Source organism: Impatiens glandulifera, chromosome 1 (genome assembly GCF_907164915.1).
Source record: "Impatiens glandulifera chromosome 1, dImpGla2.1, whole genome shotgun sequence".
NCBI classification, from domain to species: Eukaryota; Viridiplantae; Streptophyta; class Magnoliopsida; order Ericales; family Balsaminaceae; genus Impatiens; species Impatiens glandulifera.
Window position 1 is genome coordinate 106,172,014 of NC_061862.1, and position 15,742 is coordinate 106,187,755.

A 15,742-nucleotide genomic window follows, 5' to 3' on the forward strand; every position below is an offset into this window, starting at 1 on the left:
ATATGATTAATTTTAATACTAAATTAAAATAATATTTTGTATTTTAAATTTAAGTATAGTTTTAATTTTAATAATATATAATTAACGTAATAATTATTACAATTTTAATAATTTGAAATTAATATGTTCACAAATAATAAAATTATAATAAAAAAATTATTAAATAATATAGGTACAAATGAAAATCATATTAAACTATTTAAGTTGTTTCAAAAATAATTTCAAAAATATTGATATTATATAAATTAATAATTATCACATATATAATCATTGTTCTCTTTTATAAATTTACATCTCTATTTGAATATTTTGTAAGGGTAAAACTTTAATTATTTATAATTTAAAATTATAATTTTATATATTGATATAATAATTGAAATTTTCAAATTCATCTGATATTATACATCCCCAAACCAATTATAAAAATCGAGACCAAGCCCAATAGGATATGTGGTCCTCGTTATCAAATTACCTATGGGTACAAACAATACTTATTACAATATTTTTAGTTTTTCATTTACACTTTAAATGAAAATTATATTGAATTACAACTATATTTTTAAAAAATATAAATCTAATTTGTAAAGAGTGTAGAGTTACAAATTAAATCAATGATAATGTACAGAATAAAAATATATCTAAATTTGGTAATCTTTTATAATATTTTGGGTTAGAGTTTAGACAATTATTTTTCATGGTGCCTGACACGATATTTTCGATTCCATCCCGGATTCACACTACCCTAATCTATTTTTTTTTATTGATATCAAATTTAAGATATCAAATTTAAGGAAACAATGAAAATGAATTTTAACTAATAAATATATATTTCAACAGGATTGTACTTATGAAATAGTTGAACTGATCTTCTCAATATTGTAATGACTTAATGTTTAACAAGTTTGTTAAAGTTTAAAATGTTTGTTTGCTTGTATTTTACATGTTCTGTTGTTGGTTCTTGTCCCCTGTTTATTTGTGTATATGTTCGGTTGTTGGTGTATGTCTCTTAGTTTGAGGACTAATCAACTATGCACTCTTTTAAAAATAAAATAAAATAATGAATTTAATAATAATAAATATAATAATAGTATTTAAAATTACAAATTGATAATTAAAATAATATCATGAAGTAATATTTATATTTAATAAAATTAAAATAATATACTTTAATCTTGAACCTACCAAAATAAGACCTAATTACTTCCAATTCCAAACAGACATTACGGGTATAATATAAAAAGGGTTAAACCCTTTCCGTACCAAGGGAGAAACGAGTCGTGGAGCCGCGTAAACAGAGAAGAAGGCCGAGATCTGTCGAACTTCGGTTGGATTTCGACTTTTTTCATCTTCTTTTGTAACGTGTTTTGAATTCTCATCTCCATCTGGTAGTAGATCCGGTGCTTTTTCTCTCAGATTCGTTGAACAATGAAAGCTCCTTGTACTCTCTTTGCGACGGTTATCGCAGCTTCTACTATGGCTATCTCGTCATCATCTCCCTCAGGGAACAAACACGATATTTCATACATATCACCAAATAAGGTTTGATTTCCCCTCAATTTCTCTCTATTTACTTTGTATGTAGATTCAGTTGTTCTTCGATGATTTTTCCTTATCGATGCAATTTGAAGGGATAAGTTGGAAGAGGACGTATCTTAGAGTTTCTTTCAACAAATCAATGATTGATCTAAACTCTTATTCTTGTTTTCTCTTCTTTTTTCTCAAGAACGACCTAATTGGTATATATTTGTTATTTTTATGTTAGGTTTGGATTTTCGAAATTGGAATTAAAATTCAGTTTCAGATTCCAAGTTTTTAGAATTGGTATTGAATATATTCAAATCCTATGTAGCAAAACTCTTGTTTGGATTTGAGTAACTTGACTAGGTATTTCATTTTAACTATGGTGGGTGTCTTGAATATTTTCTTTCTTTTATGTTATTGTTGAATTCATGACTACCCATGTCATTTTTTTTTATCTTTTATAACCTCTTTAATGTTCATAGTGGGAATCAACCAATATTATTACCTCTTGTAATGAGTCTAATCTATACTTTTCCTTTTTGAAGAATATGTATTGGACATATCCATCTCAAACTAAAGATAGCCAAAAGTTTTAACTTTTCTTTTTTTGCCTAAGATGCCACAATTTGTTTCATCATCTCTACATAGAAGTGTTTTTTTCTTTACCTAATTGATTAACTTCTGACAAATTTAAGAGATGCTCAAATGGAAGATTGATTCAATTAAATGTTTTTTTTTCTTTCGTTTTTCTCAAAGGAGTTTAGTTTAAGCGGTAATGCAAGGGCGTCGCGTGCAGCTTCTTCTGTGGAAGACAAGAAATTCTCCCCCAAATTTGATGGCTTGAGGTTCATTGAAACTTTAGTTACAGCCCATCGGTGATTGAGCTGACATGAAATTTTCAAGGTTTATTATGAACTTAGTGCGTAATATCATTTGTTGTTTGTTGGTGTGCCAGAGACATATTTGAAGTTTTGGATATGATGAGTGTTGCGTGTTTAGGGAAACAAAATCTCATTGTATCAGAGGCATTGAGGTTTAATTTTTGTAGGCGGGTCGAGTCTTCTTTGAATTTTGGTAATTTTAATATGTTTTTTTAGTTCATTCTTGGTTCAATGTTTGTCACTTTGAGTTGGTCTTGAATGAATCAGTACTAAATTGGGAACCACAACTCTGGTATATTAAGTATTTCTCTTAGATTGATCTTTGCAATATTGATGGCAGCTTGATTTTATAGTTGATCAAGCAAGAATCCAATGTCATTTTCTGCAATCTAGGGTTTGGATGTTCTTCGATTAAGTGTTATGTTTTGTAGGTAATCAGAGTAATTTGGAAAATATTATTGTCAAAAAATTTATTTGGATATAGTTAAAGAACTTTTGAAAACTGAATTAATCATATATAAAGTTTAGAAATTTATTAAGGATTTGTTATCTAGATAATAAAAAATGACTTACATCAATGGATGTTGATCTGCATGGAGAAATAATATCATAATTTGGATCAAATATTTCAAACTGGTGAACTTATTCAAATTTATGAGTCAATTTAACCTGTTCAAGTTGTGAGTTAGAAAACCTGGGCAAGGTGTAAGATTGGGATGGACTCAGACTTCACAAAGTAAAAAAATAAAATTCAATAGTGCCTACTTTTACTGCATCTAAATAAAGTTAGCTCCATATTCTGATGAATTTTTATATCTGGAACAAAAGTTTCTGTCTTAAAACAAACTAGTCCAAATTTGTCTCTTTTGAGACATTTTTTTCTTTGATTTGGCATGCAATTATCATAAATGAATTATATTTATTTCACCATCTCTTGCATCCAGTACTAATACTAAAATCACACACACAAACAACATTTAAACTTATATTTACAATATAGAATTATATTTCATGTTTTCTATAACTTGATATAAAATTTATTAGACATTGTATATTATAAATTATTTTAGTTAAAACAATTTCTTTATGAATAAAAAATATTATTTTGTTGATTATATTGGTAACCGTGCCACAAAGTTAATTAAAATATCAATATAATATTTAAAATTTTCCAATTCTAAAAGAGTTTAACTATTGATTTTAATTAAATTATAATATAAGTTAAACTCTAAAAATCTTAAATTTATAAACTTAAAATTCTACAATTTTATAAATTCTTTTAAAATTAATTTCATATTTAATTATACTTATAAAAAATAATATATAATTAATATTCTTTAAATATAAATTTATACAATTTCAATTCAACATTGATTTTAAATAAATTTTCAATTTTTATTGAGTTGGATGAAAAGTAGAGTGCAATTAGATATTAAAAGTTTGTAATAGGGTTGACAATTTTTTATCCCACACGAAAATAAAATTCGAAATGAAATATAAAAAAAATTAGGTTATGGTTATATATTCTTAGGTTCAGATCGAAATTAGCTACCGGTGTTAACCTAATTAATAAACAAGTCAAAATCGGTCAACCTGAAATGACCTAAGTAGACACACCAACCCGTTTATAATTTTCTTTATAAACTTGTGTGTTTGTTCTTTTTTACTCACTTATTTTTTATAGAAATTTTATGTAAATAAATTTGTGATTTGATGTTATTTTAATTTAAAATAAAGAGATGTGATATTAATTACATTGGGTTAAATCAGGTTGGGTTCGAGTTAAGTTGGATCTATCGGGTTAATCATGTCGAGTCAAATTTGGTTCAGGTGTGGATCAGTTACAAATAAGCGGATAAGGTTAATATTATAAATTTTGACTCAAATTATTAAACTGCTCAACTTCATATTAATTTTATTCAACACGTTAACCAGTCAACTGAACTTGTAAACTCAAACACACCCCACCCAGGTAGCTCAGTGGTAAGAGTCGACTTAAAAAACCTAAATGTCACGAGTTTAATTTCATCTGAAAACATTTCGAGTTTAAACGGGGATCATGGTTGTGGGATGTTATACTAGTTATCATTTAATTAAAAAAAACCGAACACTATCTTAGATAGCAACCTGAACTATAAAGTTAAATTAAATTGTACAAATATTAAAGAAAAAACAAATTACATGTCCTTGGAATATGAATTTGGGCAGTGCTATTTTGATTTGAAATAAGTTTAGCAAACATATTTGTTTAATCATCAATTATATATAGTATTAAAAATTTAGCTTATTAATCTATTATATTAGGAATTGTTAATTAACTTTGTAGACACATTTTATTGTACTAATTTTAAATGAATTAATTATATTTAAAGGAATACTAGAATTGTTCAAGATTTTGGCTTCACACGTTTTATTTTGTCAAGCTTAACCCACATGTTGAGGTGAGAGTTGAAACCTTTATTTTAGTCATTCAGATTTTAAAATTCTGATTAACTTAGATTAATAGTTTTTATAACTAATATTCTTTTACATATTATTTAATTATTTTTAAACTATAGTTTTTTTTTTTTTGTTTTTTTTTTTTGGTAAGAAAAGCCCAAGTTTATAATAAGTCTCAGGATGCCCTAAAGAATATACAAAATCTTATTTATTTAATAATTTAAAATTATAATTAACAAATAATAATAATAATCAAGTCTAATTGATTAAATATAAATTTAACCCTTTTCACTAGTTATAGTCTCAATAAATTCATATTATTATTGTAAACAACTATTGTCCAAGTTTAACTATATTTAATTATTTTTTCTTAAATTTTGATTTTCACTACCAATTTATATAATTTTTTTAAAATGTTTTCCTAATAAGATATTCAAATCAATTTTGTGTGAACCTTCACTACACCACAATCTCTGATAAGGATAGAACATGAATTATTTTTTGTTTTTTTTTAATTGTACTATTTAGGGTGAGATGTAATAGAAGCCACACAAGTTCATAAATCACAATAATGGCTACAACAATCTGTAGAGGGGGAGGGTGGCCCTAGTGGCAGACCACTTTGGAACAACGTTATTGAACTGAGTGTTTGTCTCTATATAAACTGGTTGGTCCAAAACCATTTTACTTCAGCTTTCCCATACAATCTTTTCGGTAAAAAAAATATCTTCTAAATTTCGGTGCATGAATCTTAAAATTTGGATCAGACCCACATCCCTAAACAAATAAATTTCCTAAAATAAAACACATTAAATTTTATTAAGTGACTACTTTCATTGCAAATTTGATGCGGTGGGAAAAGACGCCAAACCTTAAGTCATCCCACCATCTAGAAATTAAAAAAAAAAATGTTATTTACTTATTGTCCGATAAAACAAAAATGACAAAATATTTAAAGAAAAATAATGAATCAATTAATTTGTTTGTTAAAAATCCCAAACCACTAAAAATGTAAAAGTTCTAGAATTAAATGGCACATCAAAATTTAAATTAATAACTTAAGGCGATTTGAGTTATTAACAAAATCAAACATTATTTCACTCCAATATCATAATCACGTCATTTAATTCATTAATCAAAATACTAAAATATTTTTTTATTTTAAATAATTATAAATTTTATTTTATTTATATATATCAATATTATTTTAAGTCTTCTTACTTAAAAAAAAATTATTATTATTATTTCTTCCTCAATCATTATTTTTTTCCTCAATAAAACCTAATAATTTAGACCAATAGTCAACTAACACTTCAAAAAATAATTGATAAAAAATAGATTAAAAAAATATAACAATGGATTCAATAAAAAAAAACAAAAAAAAAAAACTTGCCCAATTTTAATTTTGAACAAAGATATGAAAGATGAAAGAATTGTAGTTTTTTTATTCTACTCATTAAAAAAACATATCATTCCCTAATTAACAAATAAATAAATAATTTGCAAAAATTCTCTTGACATTTATCCTTACTCTTTTATTTTTTTTATCATATGGATTTTCTAGTTTTTTTTAGGGAGAATAGTACTCTTGCATTATTATTCTCTTTTTTATAAAGAATTATTTTTATTTAAATAAAAAATTACATTTAAATTATAAATAATATCAAATAATATTTACAAAATCAAATAAATAATTGAAAATCTAAATGTCAAAGTTGTAAGAATATTTTAAATAAATAAAATTCTTAATAAGAAAATTCAACAATCATATAATCATTTGAGAGTGACTAGGAGGAGAACTCATTGAAATTATTATAATATGAAGTTGAAAAAAAAAAACACTTTTAAAAGAATTTTAATAATAATAAAAATTATTCTGAAAATATAGCTGTAACATATATATATATATATATATATATATATATATATATATATATATATATATATATATATATATATATATATATATATATATATATATATATATATATATATATATATACTAAAACAAACAGTAAAATAATCATGATGAGAAATACATATAAAAAATTAATTTTAATAATTTTTGGGAAAACATTAAAATTCTGAACGTGGGAAGGTAAAAAATCAAAATAGACAAATTTTAACTATAATTGATAAAATAAAATAAAAAATTCAAAAAATGATTAGTAACATTAATACATTCTAAAAAACAAAGATTACAAACAGAAAATACTACATTCAAACCTAATCATCTCATCCTGACATTTCCGCATGTCATTCGTTTACATTGAGAAATTTTATTCTCCTTCCTCTTCCTCTTCCCCTTCCTCTGAGATGAAAAGAGATTATATTGAAGAGAATGGTGAGTATTATTGTTTCTCATTTTAAATTTTCTCTTTGTACGAGATCGTTTTGATTTAATAAAAGAATTGTTTTTGAGAATTTCAGGGTTTTTACCTTTGTTATCTTCAATTTGAATTTATGTGTTATTGTCATCCTTATTTTCGCCCTCACCTCCAGACTCCACATTGGTTTTGAAATCTTATATATAGACTTTAGAATTTTCTATTTCAGCTTTGAAATTATGGGTATCTTCCTCTTGAGTTCCTTCAATAACAACTTCAAGTTCATCTTCCATTTCCATCCCGGTCCTTTGCATTATAACAAAAAAAAAAATCCTCTTTACCTTGATTTCTTTTACTTTCTTTCCTTCACTACTTTCATTTTTCCCAGAATCATTCTTACTTTTTTCTACAACTATTTGATCTTTGAGTTTAGCCTCCTCTACTTCCTAGCTTTTCTGGTTTTTATGCTCTTCTTCTTTAGCTTTATCACATTTATTGTGCAAGAAATTGTTACAAAAAGTACACCTCTTTGGTTTCCATTCATAAGAGATCTCCATGATATTGTGCTTTCCTTTCCTGTCAACAACTGTCATTTTTATTGGTTGAACACTCTTAAGATGCACTTCAATGCCAATTTTAGCAAATGACAAGTGATCTCCTCCTTCAGTTATTGGGTCCATATATAATGATTTCCTAATTGATGCAAAATGACTAATTGCTTCAGCATTATACATGTGGGATGAAATGTTCCAGAGCTTGAACCAAATTTGGGTCGTTTCCCTTTGGTCTGCTATGTATAGATTCATCTTTTCTGACCACTTTTCTAGTTTTATGCAATTTGATCTTATGTAAGTATGCCCCTTCTTCAGGAATTTTTTTCCAAATTTGAGCTCTTTTTGAACTATATATAGAAGTAGAGGTCATGTATGTTTGTAGAAACTTTTTCAAGCCCTTTTCTCCCAACTATTTATTTAAGTCTCTTTGATATATGAGAATGATACTCTGTTTTTTCCCTATAAAGTTTCTAATCACTACAAACTCCCAGTCTTCAATACATTTCTCATTTACTTTTGAAGACAATTTGAATTTAAGAGAAGAGTTGAGTATCTTTACCTTTGTCCAAGTAGACTTTTCCTTTGTAGGCATGATCTTTAAATTTCTTTTCTACTTTATACTTCCATACCTTGTTGACTTTCCATGTTGAATTACTCCTAAAGTGTAGGTCTTGGATTTGGGGCCTTCATCAGCTCCTTCATTGCCTCAACTGACCATTTAACTATCTCCTCATATTCTGCTTTTCTTCAGTAAATTTTAATCCTAGAGATAATGAATATTGAGTTTTACTATTATTTGCTGAGATTTCTCTTTACTGATTGTGATTTCTCCCTTCTTAGCATGCATCAAGAGTTTGGTAATCTGATTTTTAAGACCAAATAGGTTGGCCCTTTCGTTATAACCAACCTTCTAAATTTCTTCTTTCTTCCCCTGTATTCCTACTGCATTTTCTTTAGAATTTTTTTTTATCAACAATTGGTTTTTACCTTTGCTACATTCCTGTTTTTAAATTTTTATGGATAATTTTTTTAGCAATCCTATCAATTTTCTTTTCAGCTGCCTCTTTTAAACCTTCAATCACAAATATATTGGCATTTAGTTTTAGAAAACAATGTCACGAATCTTACGTTGCCTAATACATGTGTAAGAGAAAGAAAAAATATATTATCTAGTAATATAAATACAATCCCAAACCCAAACTCGCCATAATTCTCAAATTATTTTTCTCTCCCAAACTTCTTTGGATTCGGCAAAAATCATTGCCCAATCCAAAAATCTAGTTCATACTATTTCGTTTTTCAGAACTCTAGTTCATACTATTTCGTTTTTCAGATCTAGTTATAGATAAAAATTATTTTATTTCAATGTTAATGATCTTGTTTTCCACTTTTTCATATTTGTAAGAACCTTAACAGAGTTTACAAATTGTTCAGAGAGGCAATACTTGTTGTAGACAAATTGGAGACTCATTTCCTACATAGTCGAGATCTTATAACAAGTCGAATGATGTTGTGCAGAACGTTGCTGTGTAGAACACTACTTTTGGAGATTCTATTTGCATTCCGTTTTACCCACATGTTTAAATCTATTTATTGTTTAGGTCTATTTTACTGTTTAGATCCATTTTCTCTTGAAATTGTTTATTTTTAGGACGTTTTGTTCTGAAAATGAAGTAAAACTCGTATTTGTTTAAAATGCATTTACAATGTTATAATTTATTGACAACATTCATTATTTACGGATAAACAAATAAATGAACCACGAAGGTTGCTAAACAGATAAACAATCTATATATATATAATGATGCTTAATTTTGAAAGTGTTCGGATTGCCGGGTCGAGAGCTGTGGTTAATTTGGATATATATGTGAGAATAAATGGATACTTGGGTCAGATTGTGGGTTGACCCGCCCATAAACTTAAAACGGTTAAAAATAAAATTAAAAATGCTATAGGTATGGTTCGAACTCGCAACCTAACAAAACAAGTACAACTCTTTAACCAACTAGGCTAATAACATTTTATATTTTAAATTCAACACCAAATTTGATGAACGCGGAACGTTGTAACAATATATTTTTATCCGTGTGCATCGCACGAGGATCTTCCTAGTTATATAAATAACAGATAAAATTCGGGAAAAAAAAGTGTCCTGAAAATGTTAACTTTCGGGAACTTTCAAGAGAAATTGTCCCAAATTGTTTATTTTCAAAGAAAAATGTCCCGAAAATGTTCACTTTTGGGACAAAAACGTCTAGAAAATTTCGGAAGAAAATGTTCCGAAAGTTTCCTTTTCGAGAGAAAACGTCCCAAAATAAAAACTTTTGGGATAAAAACGCCCTGAAAGTTTCATTTTCAGGACAAAAACATCCCAATAGTTTCATTTTCGAGACAAAAACGTCCTGAAAGTTTCATTTTTGGGACAAAAACGTCCCGAAAGTTCCATTTCCGAGAGAAAACGTCCCGAAAAAGTTTTCGGTAGAAAACATCCCGAAAATAAAAACTTAATTTATGTCGAAATACTTGGATTGGAAGGCATAACTTTGTATACGATTGACGAATTGGAACAATTATTTTTTGAAATTGTGTATTTTTCGGAGATCTACGACGTCTAAACAGTCAGAGGCGGTTTGGGTGATGAAATTTTCAAATTAGACGTGTTTTGATGGTTAATTTTATTATTTGTTTATATTTGAACATTTTACAATTAAGGAATGCTTTATAATTTAACAACCTGTAAAGAGTTTAAGTTTTTTAATTACTTTATATTGTGTATTTTAAGACTTTTGGGAACTTTTGGAACAAAAACGTCCCGAAATTCTATAATATTAGAGGCTTAAAACCAAAGCACAATATGCATCCATAACCTTTTTGTGAGCATTTGTAGATATATTTGTTAATGGAACTTCAAAGTAATCTTGTGCGACTTTGGCGTCTTCTTTTTTCAGTTTGTGCGAAGAGAAGAGAGTGAACGTGACGGAAAAATACGAAATGATGGGATAATAAAGGGAAAAAAATTATATTATTTATTTTAAATGCCGATGTGGGGCGACGTGAAAGACCACGTAGATATATTTTTTTAGATTCATCCATAACCTTTTTGTGAGCATCTGTAAATATAAATGTTAATGGAACTTCGAAGTATGCAGCGAGTAAGAAGATAATAAACAGATCTAATTATTTATACAATAAACATATCTCTATGATAAACAAATTAAAACAATAAACATATTTAAACAATAAGTAAATCCAAACAATAAACAAATCAAAACAATAAACAGATCTAGAGCTAAAGAAGGAGAAGAGATTGAAGAAGATGTCGAATTCGCACAAGCTAAAATGAAATAATCTTTATTTTTCCTGTTCTTTCGCTCTCTTTCAACTTGTGCGTCTTCTTTTTTTAGCTTGTGCGGAGAGAAGAGAATAACATGGCGGAGAAATACGAAAGGATGAGTTATTAAAGTGAAAAAAATTATATATTTTTTTAAATATTGATGTGGGGCGACATGAAATTGCTGTCTTCGTTACCCTATTATTTTTTTAAAAGTAAATGACTTTTTATTCAAATTTATTTTTTTAAAAAGAGAAAAGAAAAATGCTTAGCATATTCTTTACATGGTACTATGTACCCGACCCGTCCCCATTAACCTCCACGTGGCGTGATCATATTTTTTCTTTTTTCACTTTTTTTTTATCCCGCTAAAAACACAGATCGTCAAAAAATTTAGAGGCCCTTACTCACCGAATGGAGGGATGAATCTCTCAACCAATATTCAATCAACACGTGTAATTCATACTCTGCTATATAACACTGAAGCTGAAATTCAATGGAGCCTCGTCCGTGACTGCCGACCGGTGACAGCTTTCACGGCATTCATACTCTTCACCGCCGGGGAAAACTCCATCGTTCTATCTTCATCAGCACTCAGTAAGCATTTCATATAATGACATTGATTCTTGATACACAAAAGTAGAAATTATACTTTGATCCTTCTTAATGATCCTTCTTAATGAACGCTTTGAAATATGTTTTATCATGATCAGACAAAAGATACCTGAAATGGCTACTGTAACTGCTTCACACTTCGTATCACGAAGCTCATATGTCAATAATGGAGTTGAAACCAGAGCCAGTTCGACACAGATAGGCATGAAGAGTCAAATGATGACTTACAACGGATTGAGATCTCTGAATAAGTGTGAAATTCTACAAATTAGAAAGAATTTAAAAGCTAATTCCAAGCATCTGATCAGGAGAAGCCACAAGAACACTGCTGTTGGGAAAATTGTCTGTGAACATCCTATGAGTGTGGTTTTTGTGGCAGCTGAGGTTGGACCGTGGAGTAAAACTGGAGGACTTGGTGATGTGGTTGGTGGACTTCCACCAGCTCTTGCGGTACAAATAGAATTTGTTCATTGTTTTTGCTGTTATGAGATCTGAAATTGATTATTAATTAACCTCCCAGGCCTTAGGACACCGAGTTATGACAGTGTCTCCACGATATGATCAGTACAAAGATGCTTGGGATACAAGTGTCCTTCTTGAGGTATACTCTTTGTAATTTCTGTTCTGGAGTATAATTCTATTGAACTATATCTTCAATGTGGTTCCTATATTGTAGATTCAAGTTGGTGACAAAGTCGAGACAGTTCGTTTCTTCCACTGCTATAAACGTGGTGTGGATCGTGTCTTTGTGGACCATCCAATCTTCTTAGAGAAGGTTTCCTTTTAAACTAAGAGAAAAAAATTGAACTAAAAGATGTTTTCTGATGCTTAATTTCTTTGATTGTTCAAGGTTTTGGGAAAGACTGGCTCAAAGCTGTATGGTCCTAATGCTGGGACTGATTATGTTGATAACCAACTTAAGTTTAGTTTGCTATGTCAAGTAAGTTGATGCTGATGTTTTCTTTATCCAACAATAATAGATATGCTTATGATTTACTTTTGTTTGTACTTTTCTATTTAGGCTGCTTTAGAGGCACCAAGGATTCTGAATCTAAACAACAACAAATACTTCTCTGGTCCTTATGGTATGTTTCAATCTGAAATATTATTTGTATCATGCTGTAAGTTAACCCACCAGAGTAGCTCAAATGACAAGGGTCTTACTTAATAAATAAAAAGGTTTCAAGTTCAATTCCCACTAAGATTTAAAAGTTTTAAGTTCGATTCCCACTAAGAATGATTTAATGGGAGTCGGTCATGCTAACTATTCCCGGAATAAATTAGGGTCACAACCAATACAAGGGTTCTACTCTACTTATATCTATTCTCTACTATTATGTACAATCATGCCATTAAGTAATCTTTGTCCTCAAAGATTGGGTTGAGTATTGATAGCCCATTTTCTTGCCTTTTTGTATACCAAAGGAAAGAAACTGTCATAAATGGATGACAAACTAAAAGAAATAAAGCATGTAAAAAACACACAGATTTATGTGAAAATTGAAGACGGAGAAGACTTTCATTATATGTCGAAAAAGTAAGTTACAACTGGATATTAGAGAAAAGTAAGGACAAGAAGAAACACTAGCAAATACCAGATATTTATAAAGGTCCATACCCTGCAAAAATCAAGTTTTCTTTTGTCACACCCCGAGGCAGGGCCAGGCCAAACCCATTCAGTTAAACAAAGCTCTAACAAAAACCATGTAGCATCTTTCATTTTTTTCTTTTAGCTAGACGTCCACAGGCCATTAGTAGTATAAGGGTAGTATGGTAATTAGTAGTAGTATAAGGGTAGTACGGTAATTACCAGTAGTATTTACCACATGTTAATTGTTTTATTTCAGGGGAGGATGTTGTCTTTGTTGCCAATGATTGGCATACCTCACTTATTCCATGCTATCTAAAGTCCATATACCAATCTAAAGGGATCTACATCAATGCTAAGGTAAGATATGTCATATATTATTATACATTAATCAATTGGTTTAATTTAACACTTGTAACAAAAAAAATGATGGCAGGTTGCTTTCTGCATTCATAACATTGCTTACCAAGGAAGATTTGCTTTCACAGACTTCAATTATCTCAATCTACCAGACGAATTTAAAGTCTATTTTGATTTTATCGACGGGTATATACTTAATTAAAGAATCGTTAGTTTTTTTCCTTCCTGTTCATGGACTTTATATGTTGTTGTAGGTATGAGAAACCTGTAAAAGGGAGGAAAATTAACTGGATAAAAGCTGGAATACTATTGTCTGATATTGTTGTGACAGTGAGTGAGTATTATGCTAAGGAGCTTATTTCGGGAGAGGATAGAGGTGTGGAATTGAATAATGTGATCCAGTTAGTTGAATTAATTGGTATTGCAAATGGCATGGACGTTCAGGAGTGGAATCCATCTACTGATAAACACATTGCTGTTAAATACGATATCGATACTGTATGATTCTTCTCTTATACTCGATAGGCTGATTTCAAAATCCAGAAGAGAAACTGTCAATAAATTTCTTTTATAGGTTACAGAGGCAAAAGGGCTTTTGAAGGAAGCTCTTCAAGCTGAGGTTGGGCTGACTGTAGACAGAAATATCCCTTTAATTGGTTTCATTGGTAGATTGGAAGAACAGAAAGGGTCAGATATTTTGGCTGAAGCAATTCCTGAAATAGTTGTGGAGAATGATGTTCAGATTGTTATTCTTGTATGTGTACACGTTACTTTTCGTTAAGAATGACCCCATTTGTGTAATGTTTATGACCAATTTCCTCTGTTTTAGGGTACTGGAAAAAAGAGTTTTGAGAAGCAGTTAGAACAGCTTGAAATCAAGTATCCTGACAAAGCCAGAGGAATTGCCAAGTTTAATGTTCCTTTGGCTCATATGATTACAGCTGGAGCTGATTTCATGTTGGTTCCTAGTAGATTCGAGCCGTGTGGTCTCATTCAGTTACACGCCATGCGATATGGAACCGTAAGAATCTTTTAAAAATCAATACAATCCATTTCAATGTTATTGTTTTGACATTTTTAAACCATTAAAATGGTTTATTTATGAAATAGGTGCCAATTGTTGCATCAACTGGTGGATTGGTGGACACTGTAAAAGACGGTTTCACAGGATTCCAAATGGGTGAAGCTTTTAATGTTGATGTATGTGCTTTTATGGTTAAATAATGAATTGTGTAAATCAAATAAAAGTATATCCATTTAAAATAAATTAAACCAAATTCAGTGCGAGACAATAGACCCTGTTGATGTTGCTGCTGTGGTGAAATCTGTATCGAGAGCTCTTTCAACCTATGGTACTCCAGCATTAACCGAAATGATAAGAAATTGCATGTCTCAAGATCTTTCTTGGAAGGTAATTGTTAAAAGATTAAATTTACGACTTCTTATGATTTTTATTAATTAATTTATTATTATTATTATCAGGGACCGGCGAAGAAATGGGAACAAGTGCTACTCCGCCTTGGAGTAGCCGGAAGTGAACAAGATACGGATGGCGAGGAAATTGCTCCACTTGCAAAAGAGAACGTGGCTACACCATAATTAGGTAAATTAACTAGTTCCACATGTATAATAACTAATAAAGTTGATCTGTATTAGTTTTATTTTATAAAAATGATTTGGATATAAAGACTGAATTATGTAATAGATCTAGAATGTGTGCTCTTTAAGAAGAGAATTAGAATAACTTTTGGAAATTAAATTAATTTTCTTTGTATGTGTTGAAAAGATCTGAAATGGAATGTTTGTTGCTCAAGGTAAGTTCTTAATATTAGTTATGACTAAACAATCTGTAGTCTATACTACTAGCTATTGTATTTCTTTATTCTTGTCTTGCTTTCTACTTCATTCTTTCATGGATTATATTTTACTTATCCTCCACATAATTTTTTTCTTTTTTCTTTTATGTTTTCTTACTTAAATTCATTACTTTATTTACATTTTAATCATAAAGAACTTGATTTTAAGTTAGTTATGATTGTAAATGGATTTTTTTTTTTAAATGTAATTCAATATCTAGTCAAGTATCACTTTCTTAATCTTACTCATTCAAATGATTAAATTAACGT

General features: G+C 29.1%; 1 protein-coding gene and 1 long non-coding RNA gene across 2 annotated transcripts; both read left to right on the forward strand.

Moving 5' to 3' along the window:
- Positions 1-1,231: 1,231 nt before the first annotated feature.
- On the forward strand, positions 1,232-2,622 carry LOC124922739. Its single transcript, XR_007097866.1, has 2 exons — positions 1,232-1,539; positions 2,278-2,622. It is a non-coding gene; the product is annotated as an uncharacterized LOC124922739 (long non-coding RNA).
- Positions 2,623-11,500: 8,878 nt separating this feature from the next.
- On the forward strand, positions 11,501-15,452 carry LOC124919504 (granule-bound starch synthase 1, chloroplastic/amyloplastic). Its single transcript, XM_047459751.1, has 14 exons — positions 11,501-11,650; positions 11,767-12,118; positions 12,189-12,269; positions 12,345-12,443; positions 12,519-12,608; positions 12,690-12,753; positions 13,516-13,616; positions 13,693-13,802; positions 13,871-14,114; positions 14,191-14,370; positions 14,446-14,637; positions 14,727-14,816; positions 14,899-15,027; positions 15,099-15,452. The coding sequence occupies exons 2-14, from the start codon at positions 11,783-11,785 to the stop codon at positions 15,213-15,215; spliced, it is 1,833 nt and encodes a 610-aa protein (XP_047315707.1). The 5' UTR covers positions 11,501-11,650; positions 11,767-11,782; the 3' UTR covers positions 15,216-15,452.
- Positions 15,453-15,742: the final 290 nt, after the last annotated feature.